General features: G+C 40.9%; 1 protein-coding gene across 2 annotated transcripts in view; it reads right to left on the reverse strand.

The window, feature by feature from the left end:
* Nucleotides 1-407: 407 nt before the first annotated feature.
* The window catches only part of LOC101864701, a 34,915-nt gene continuing 25,308 nt past the window's right edge, over nucleotides 408-10,014 (reverse strand). For both annotated transcript variants that reach the window (XM_005104096.3, XM_013085765.2), the window contains exons 18-24: nucleotides 9,674-9,777; nucleotides 9,239-9,314; nucleotides 8,715-8,803; nucleotides 7,071-7,394; nucleotides 5,874-5,981; nucleotides 5,094-5,281; nucleotides 408-4,329 (exon numbers count right to left, since the gene is read on the reverse strand). In XM_005104096.3, coding sequence (XP_005104153.2) covers nucleotides 4,194-4,329; nucleotides 5,094-5,281; nucleotides 5,874-5,981; nucleotides 7,071-7,394; nucleotides 8,715-8,803; nucleotides 9,239-9,314; nucleotides 9,674-9,777 — 1,025 coding nt within the window. In that variant the 3' untranslated portion in view covers nucleotides 408-4,193. The remainder of the gene's footprint in view (nucleotides 4,330-5,093; nucleotides 5,282-5,873; nucleotides 5,982-7,070; nucleotides 7,395-8,714; nucleotides 8,804-9,238; nucleotides 9,315-9,673; nucleotides 9,778-10,014) is intronic.

Raw genomic sequence — 10,014 nt, forward strand, 5'->3', positions numbered from 1 at the left:
CACACCTCCTTTAATTGCAAATATTTTAACTTTTATAAAAAGCAGTGAGATTATACAAATAAACTTCTCATGTCCAAAAATTGACGAGCGCCTGATTCCACCGTATCCTGACACACAATATGTGTGTATATATTGATTGATTGATTGATTGATTGATGGATTGACATGTCCCCCACTGAGTGAAGTGCCCCTCTCATGTCCTGCACATTTCCCTGACATCTTCCTCCCCTCACAATTGTGTGTACTTCTGTCTCACCCTCACAATTGTGTGTACTTCTGCTCGCCCCTCACCTCTGCCTCTTCTCCCTCCCCCACCCCTCACCTCTGCCCCCCCTCCCCCAGCAATTTGAGTTTTGAGACCCCTACCCAGGACCAAACCTTGACCTTCCACACACTCTTGTTTTTTGTTTTTTTTAATAAACTGCAAAACAATGACCAGCCATTTTCCTAATCGCACAACCAATGAAACATGACGAACTATGTTGTCCTATCTACCACACATTTAATTTAGTCAAAGAAAATATAATGGCAGAACAAACTGGTAAACAGTTCAAACTTTAAGTTAAGAGACACTACAAAGAAATCCATCTAAAATTAGAAAATACGAAGGGAAGCAAGAAAACATGCTCTTCGCAGTAAAATTTCATCCAAAGCTCAAGATATAATTTCCTGTCAAATTAAAGAAGTTTAGCTAAAAAAGTAGAAAAACAGAAGAGCAGAAAACTATCTCTCCTGTTGTAAAACCACTGGTTCAGAAAGAACTGAAACAATTCAAGTTTCCAAACATGCCGTCTTTGAGATCATGGGAACACACACACAACAACAGGTACACACAGGCGGCTGAGGCAACTGCAAATAGGAGTGCTACTCAGAGCAACTCAAGCAGCCCTAAACCAATACCTCAGAGAACACGCACGCACGCATCAGAGACAAAAAGAAGTGAGCTCTTTCCAGCACCGAACAGTACAAAACAAGGATGATGAGCACAAGGGGGAGGGGGGTGTAACAAGAGAGCGGAGCGGGACACACAGAGCCCACTGGGCTGTAGTTTTCCAGTCTGAGCTTACAACATTGCACGCGGGCAGAGCATTGCAGAAAGACACCAAACAATTTGAGGCACTAGCAAGTCCGGCACCAGGTTAGCAGACATTGACATGTGCACACGCACGCACACACACACACGCATGCACACACACACACATGCACCCTGATACCCAGTAAATATCATCTCAAACATTAACACGTGCACAAGCCCCCCAAAAGTGAAACCAGTGTCCAAGAAACAATTTCCTCCATTCCGCAATAGCGGTATGAAAACACTGTGGAGTCTCACCCTAAGACCAAATATACACTATTTTTCTTCTCCCTTCACTCCTCGCTCGCACACGAAAACAACCACAACACACACTAGAAGCAGTCAATGCTTGCATAAAAAAATTGAGTCGTTTTAAAACAAATAAGCATGGTCAGTCTTCTTTTTCTTTCGGAACCCACTGGGGGGAAAAAAAATGGTCTCCACTAAAATGTGGGGATCTTCTCTATATCACACGCCTTGTGGACAAACAAAATGTCAAACAATCTGGGTGGTTTCCCCCTGTATCACTAGGTCTGGCTTCACTTGCACATGCAGCCAGCCATCTCTCTTTATCTCTCCAGTCGCATGAACATCAAAGCCAAATTTTCTTCATCCAACGTCAGCCAACACAAGGTCTGTAACACCAAGATCACAACAAACCTTTTTTCTGCCAAGTACCTTTCCCATTGCCACCGGCAATACAAACAATAATCCATAACAGCAAGACAAGACCATCTTTCTTATAGATTCTATACCCAGCCTCACAATGGACTGACCACACATTTAGTCAAAGCTTCCATCTCACTTGTCGCACAAAGTTCAGCAACGGTATAACACTTTCTACAACCCAGTACAAGATTTACAAAAAAGAACAACACTTTCTACCAAAAGTATCTCAACACAAACACACAGAAAGAGTTATGACACAAACAGTTTGCCCTGAAGTTAACATAAAAAAAAGTGTGAGATTACGTCAATAGGATTCTTTCTGCCTTAGGTATAGTTGTACATCAACAAAATCCAAGGAACAGGACATATGAAACATTATGCATTATTTACAATTGTACATAAAACTTTGTTAGACTCTATGCTATATGCTAAACTTTGCTATCTAAAAAAGACATGGTTATACATGCTGATAAAATTTTCTGGAAAACGAGAAAAAAAAAGAAAAAGCAACAAACATGTATAAAACACTAATTCAACCATGGCCTTTTTTTTCATCTCAAGGGGCTTCCACCCATTGACAAGTATGTAGTATTATGCAAAGATAATGGCCACACTGTGAAAAATGATGAAATCGAGGCGATAGGTAGGGGTATATCAGTCAGTAAGACATTCACAAGTCTTAGCAAAGATAAAAATTATGAAGGGGAGGGTTGAGAGATGATGTAAGAAAAGCTAGAAACACACAGCCTGGCTGAGGAAAATGGTTTACCCTTATTTGATGGGGCATACATGGTGGTAGGGGGGGGTGGTGGCTCACCAAATATGTGTGCCCGACCGCCCATATGGCAAAATGGCAAAGAAATTGTTCAATGAGTTAAGACAAGGTACATTAATCTAGGCCCTCATATTTTGCACACACCCCCATACACATCCGCAACACACACACCCCGAAACACACACACACACAAGCCCCACTGCTGCCTTCATGGGATGATGCACTGTGTTCTCAGTCCTCTTTCACTTGCTGACCTGTGAACTTTGACCTGCCAACTCCAAACCGCAGTGACGCAAAAATCCAGGCACAGGTCGCAGAGAAAGAGAAACTTAACTGCACATATTCAAGAATAAAACTCTCGGAGAACCGACTACAACCGGAACCTCTCAAAGTACCACAGACCTACAGCCCCCCTTTCTTCTCACCTTCAATGAGAAAGTTGCAAAGCTGTAACACAAGGGTTTTTCTCCTCAGTTCATCGTGGCAACTGCCAGGAAGGAAAATGTCCAAAGAATGATAGCTCCTCTCGAAGAACGAACAACATGAGCTTATCTGTCCACTTGAGTACAACATTTTGAAAATGCCATTCCTGCAAAAGTCTTCAACTGCACAATCCTGTATTACTTACACATTCTGATAGAAATTACATCTGAGTGTACAAAAAAATAAGTCTACTGGCGCAAGTACAATATTGAAAATCTCGCAACTTGTAAAAAAAAAAAACACACCAAAAAAACCCAAACAAGTAACCTTCCAAAAGAAAACTTGGGAGAAAGTGCTGCAACTTGGACGTCGTCAATGTCACATCTTACTATATCCACAAGTATAGTAGCATTCACCTACTAGGAATAAACATCTGAAAACTTGAGGAGACTAAAGTTTGCACTAAATGCCCTAGTTCTTCCACCCATGGCACAGAAATTTCACCACCTGATGTGGCTGGTCGTCATTGTCAATCACAGCGCCTAGTCCCCAAAGTGTTTACACACTTACTCCATCCAGCCACCCTTTACACGCTCTGCCTTCTTCAAAAAGTGAACCACAGAAACCCTGACCAGAATACACACGGAGTGCGCAGACATCATGACCTGAATTTAGAAAGCAGCTTTGTGTACCTACTCATAACAGTGAAAAAACACATTATATGATCAAATTGACAAATTAAACGTACGTCTTTACACTTCCATAAGTTTCACTTGAAAAACAAACAAATTTCGCCAAAAATAGAACTGATTCGCTTTAAAACTAGGAACAAACTATCAGAGTACTTTTACTACAAGAGCAGAAACAATTCCGCAAACTTTACTCTCTGATGACAACAACAATCAACTTTAGCAAAAGTCCTACGATAGTTTCCAGGCAGTAAGAACACCGCAAATTGGCGAAACTTGTGTTGACAACATCATCTGTTGACCCACTCGGTGTGCAAACAGGCAACATCTCTCTGCACTAGCACACAACTTCATTTTTGCTTTCAAAGTCTATGCACAGTGAAAAATTCCAGTCTTATCACCCATATCATGAATGGCGGAGGTCCATCAATGTGAAAATTCCAGTAACAAACAGGACAGCCTACGCCTTGCTGTCGTGTAGTATAAATGCAAATCCTGGGTCGAAAGTCACAATCTTCTGAGAAGTCGAGCTTAGCCAAGAACAGATAGATGAGGATACCGCCTACGTACTTCCAAAAGTGGCCGAGGGGGCCTCCACAGCCTTCCTTTCCTCAACAGCCTTCCTTTCCTGCTGTGCCTGCTCAGCAATCTTGTGGCTCTTCATGTGAGCACTGCGGCTTTTCACCTTTGCAAACACCCTGTATGAGCATTGAAGAGAAAAAAAAGAAAAAAAAAAAAATGTTAAACACGTGGACATCTTTCCAAATCATCAATTTTTCCAAAAACTACTTGCATCATTGAAGTACTCTCCACATATCAACTGTACCAAACAACAATTTATAACAACATGACATCAGGGTAAGGAGGAAAAGGCCCAAGAGTCACTATAACAACATCATGGCCTGCCATTAATGTACAAAATGATCCTTTGCTGACAAATAAAATTAGTTGTACTAAAATAAACCAAATAAAAACAACACACACAAAAAAGGTGAAAACAAATTGGAAGAGAAAAGCAGAGATTTTTAAAAATTCAACCAAGAACACAGAACATTTTCCTGTGACATTCAAACACGACTCAAATAGAAGTTGATAGAAACAACTAACCCATTTCATCATTCTAAAGTGATTCCTTTAAATTCATTTAAAAAGAAACCCATTGCAATTACAATAGTGTAGCAGAACCTTACGCACTAAATAAAACTCATGTTACCTTTGATGGCTTCTTTCTTTTAATCTCATTTCAAATCCACTGTCCTTTACATTAAGATTAAGCCACCAGGAAGTTGTCTTGTTTCCAGTCTCAAAACGTACGCATGATGCGAGGCTACACTCAGCAGTCACATATTGTCAAGTGTCCTTACTTTGTCTTCCTCTTCTTAAATGTTAGTGCCTTCAGGCTGAAACCCGAATTAACCTCTCCACAAAGTTTTTGTTTCCACTTCCGCCCTCGTTGACTCACCTGCCACAAAGTCTGCAGGGGAAAATTTCCTCTCCAAACTCGTCATACACGGGAGAACGGCTAGGGGTGCTGGGCCGTGGCTTACGCTGAGGCGTAGCCACGGCCACTGTCTGCGCTGCTGCTGCTGCCGCCGCTTTCTCCTGATGTTTGCGCATGTGGCGTTTCAAGTTGTGTTTGGAGGTGAACGTCTTAGGGTGGGAGAAGGAACAAAATAAAATTCAGTTTTACCTCACTGATATTTTCATAGTAACTCAGAGAACTTGGAACATCTGGTATTTCCACAAAGAAAAATGAACTACTTCAGCTTGCTACCTTCACTTTTGAAAGTGTGAACCACCTGTTAAATGCAGGGGAAGATAAAAAAGGCTAAAAGGTTATTATCTTAAAATTTAAAAACAGCAGTGAAGCCTACAAAACTGTAGCTATAATAAATAAATACTATCCACTTTAGCTCAAATAGACTGTTTATGGGTGCAAATCGCTCCCATTTTTAGTAAACTATGTTTAACCCCCCCCCCAGACTTTGGTACTTCAGGCACTGCTGAAAGATGACAGGCATAAACACCAAATCATGCAATCTACACAGAAAGAAGGACCCATTAAAAAGATAATAATAAAGGAAAGTTGAGAGTTTGTCTGCTTCACTCCATATATCCAAAATTAAACGATGGTTTCAATGAAGACCAACTTGCAGAAGTGACAGACTGAAGTCAAAATCTGTTTGGCTAAAACGAACAAGATAAGACAGCAAAAATAAAGACTCCATAACCACTTGCTCACCACTGAACAGCCTTTGTACGTGCAGTGAAAAGCTCGGGGAGGAACTGGGCTGGGCGACTCAATGTGTGTGGGAGTGGAGCTGGCCGTGGATGGGGTCACTTGACTCATCTGAAGGGACATGGACAAGGACAGAAGAAAAGACCCCACTGTTAATTACTATGACTGATTTACAGAAAGGTGACCATGCAAATTGGTATTCACATACAAGTAAAATATCAAGATTACGACTCACAGAAAGGTGAACAGGCAAATTGGTACTCACGTACTAGTATAAACAAAGACAAATCAGTTGAAATAGAATTTAAACATGTCAGCTGCAAAAGAATTTGAAGAAACAGCAACGCTCTTTACCTAATAATACCTGAGCCAACTTTAAAATGCACTGGTACTTATTTCTGTTTCAGGAAACAATGACACGAGTGTAGCATTGAATGATTAGGATGTCTCTTTACCATGTGCTTTCAGTCGATTTTGTCAATGAAAATAAGCTTTGCAGTTTGCTTTTTAGTTAGCATGCTGTGGAGTGCGAAAATGAGCTATATAATTGCAGTTATTATTATAATTTTATCAATAGAGAACAACAAACGTTTTTGCCAAGAGTGACTAATGTTTAAGAGCTGCCACTGCAAAAGAGTATTCAGAGAGCAAGGCAAATCACATGTACTTATCCACTTTCAAATGACGTCAGATGAACATGGTGTCAAAAGTAAGTATTTTCATACTCCAGACTTACATGACAACTCAGAACCCCAACCTCCCTCTGCCCCCCCCCCCCCCCCCCAAACCTCCAGGGCAGTGCTACTGACTGAAGTGTCTTTAGGCCATTCCCAAAGGGGGGTTATTAACATGTTCTTATTCACAGTAAAATTGTAAATGGACTGATTTATCAATGTCAGCTCATACTGTGCCGGAACAACATAGGGGGAACTGCAGTTTTATCTTTTCTCATCCTTAGTATCGTCATTTTCATATACTTCTTTTGTATGTTTGTCATTCTCTTGTGAACTATGAACTGCTATTTCCGGGGTGCATTGATAGTCGAAGCAGACTTTGTGCTGTTGATGCTAGAGAGGTGAGCAGAGTAAACCTGATTCCCCGTTTGGACTTCTCTGCTGCAATCCACCCCTTGGTGTTCATATGACCTTATGCAGTTGCAAGCGCTGTAAAATCTTACTAAAACTAAACTAAACAACCTACCTCAGCTGTGACTTGGCTGTCATCATTTTCCGACACTCCACTGGTATTGTCGGAATCTACCCCCTCTCCTGGCTCCTCCGCAACGGTTTCCTGCTTCACGGGCAAAGGCTGTGTCTCTGTAGTCGGCACGTTTTGCTGTTGCTGTTGTAATGCCTTCTCCGCAGCAACAGCAGCAGCAGCTGCGGCCACCCGTTCAGCCTGCCGGCGCGTGTTGTAGTCCCCTTGCTTGTTGCGGGCCAGCCGCAGGCGCCGATAGTCGTCAGGGCAGACTTTTTTCCACACGTAGTAAAACTGGACACACTGCTTCACTGACTTGCTGCCCACCTGGAAGAGTTTAGATTCTAGATTCAGTAAGAGTTCAAAGACAGTTACAAAACAATTAGGTTATATAAGTGCTGAAGATTAGGTGTTACTAGAGAGAGAGAGTAACAAACAAAGAAAACAAGGAACTGAGATAAGGAAGACAGATATTTGATTGGAAAGAAGGAGTTCCGGCAAACCACCCATTCCGCCTGAAAGAAAATACAAAATAAAAACATTATTACCATTGGCAGAGGGAGCTTATTTCACTCAGGCTGTTGAGTAGCGCTGCTGTTTAACACAATAACCCAATTTCCACACTTGATATGGAACAGACGAGGAAAGTAAAGAGAACTGACCAAACGAGGGCATCAGCAAACCAGCTGTATCATGGGCGAGCTTTCAAAAATGGTAACTTGCATACTAATATTATGCTGAGCAATGGCAAAATCAATCGAGATAACAGCTGTAAAGCCATGTGGGCACCCGAGGAAACGAGCAGGTAGACGACCTGGCGAAGAAAGCCTCATCCCTTCTGCTGGGATCAACGCCAAACACTCTCCCACAGACTGACTTTAGAAATAAAGCCAAAAAGTACACCTCCAGTCTGCGGGAGAGCCACTGGGAAAAACAGAAAAACAATAAACTGTATATTATAAAACCCAAACTGAAACAGCGAAATCCTTCAGACCTCTCCAGAAGAGACGAAGTCATTTTTACTCGATTGCGCATCGGACACACGGCCCTGACCCACAAATACCTCCTCCAGGAACATGAGAAGCCATTCTGTGTTTGGATGCGACACAGATTTTGCCATTAGACACATCTTAACCGAATGTCTAGACTATGAAGAGATCCGAAGGAAATATTATAAATGCAAGAAATTGCAAGACATTTTTTCCGTCGTTGGTCCCAGCAGAATTTTGAATTTTATGAATGCCATCGGCCTTTATGGCAAATTATAAAGTGAAATTGTACTATTTAAAATTTTAATTGTTCCTTATAAGAGTTGTTTTAAATTGGAAATATATTTACACCGAATGTTAGTATTTTAACATTTTAAAGACTAATTGTCGACCAACCATGCCGTGAACTGTTGCGAATGCTACCAACTTGTGTTTCGCGCACTCATATGACCTTATGCAGTTGCGAGCGCCGTAAAACCCTGTACTAAACAACAAACAAATAACAGCTGTAAAATGGCTATTTTCATTAAGTCCAACCTTTTAATGACTAAACACTACAAAGATAAAATGTCACTTGTGTTTTCAGACCCCTTTAAAAATAAAATTAGAAAACTCAGAAAAAAAAACCCTTCCACAAAACCCCCAAAAACAATCTTACATCTGCTGCCACTTTGAAGAAATCCTTGTCATGCACCATGATGGACTTGTAGAAACTTTCCATTTCATTAGAGTTCCAGGAATCGGACTCTGATGATGACAAAGCAGATGACAAAAAATTGTAAAATCTTGTGAAAAACATTATGCAAATCACCCTATCGCTGTGCAGAATATTTAAGTTCTTCAAATCTCCTGTGCCAGGAGATCTTTTTGTCCTAGGGTTAAGGGAGATAATTCTTATGTGAAATCGTTCAAGGGCATGTTTTAGAAATATTAGCTTATAGAAAGACCATTTTGAAGAATCTTTTAATAAATACCATAAGTCTCTAATACAGACCAAATAAAGGTTTTTAAAAAAATAATCTAGCATCTGTATGCTTCCTGGGAAGCCGTGAATGTTTCTGAGGGTTATAGGGTCTGCAGAGGTAATAATATATTGATTGTAGAGCGCATAAAGCTTGAGTGGTGACAAGCACAATATAAATACTGCCTATCTATTTATGAATTATTTATGAATTCTTGTACCTTGATACTTGTAGTTGACCATCGGGTGACTGGCAGGCAACACAGGCGGATCCCCCATCAGCATCAACATGGCTTCCTGTCAGCACAGACATATACAGAGGTAATACTCAAACCATTAGAGAATAAACAAGAAGATATTGATCAAAAGCAACCTGCTAAGAGAGAGTCTCAGTTTTAAAAAAAAACACCTTTAGTAAGAATTTTAGGGCGCTGCAGCACAAATAGGTCATATAAGTGCTGAAGATTAGTGGTGTTACTAGAAAGTAACATACAATGAGAAGGAGCAATAAAGAAAGAAGGTATTTGATAGGGAAGAAGGAGCAAACCACACCACAGCACTAGCTAACCATCCACTCTGGGAGACAGAAGGTAAGTAACATATGCAAAGAGCACTGAGAGAAGACTGAATAAATGTGTTTGTATGAGGCCACTGACACTGATGTTTCCCTTGGCCAGGTGCAGCAGGTGTAGAGCGTACTCCACATTGCAGCCGTTGCCCTTGACCGCCGCTGTGCAGGAGAACTCCTGGTAGCATTGCACTGGGAACAGAGAAAAGCGAGGCCGCTTAGCATTTTAGTTTTAGTAAGAGTTTTACGACACTTGCAACACTGTAAGGCTATATAAGAGTTGAAGATTAGAGTTTAGTATTAGTATTTTATGGCACTTGCAACACAATAAGATCATATAAGTGCCGAAGATTAGAGGTGTTACAAGAGAGTAACAAACATAAAAAAAGAGAGATAAGGATAACAGATGTTTGATAGGAAATGATAGGA

This window comes from Aplysia californica, unplaced genomic scaffold (genome assembly GCF_000002075.1).
Source record: "Aplysia californica isolate F4 #8 unplaced genomic scaffold, AplCal3.0 scaffold00404, whole genome shotgun sequence".
Lineage (NCBI taxonomy): Eukaryota > Metazoa > Mollusca > Gastropoda > Aplysiida > Aplysiidae > Aplysia > Aplysia californica.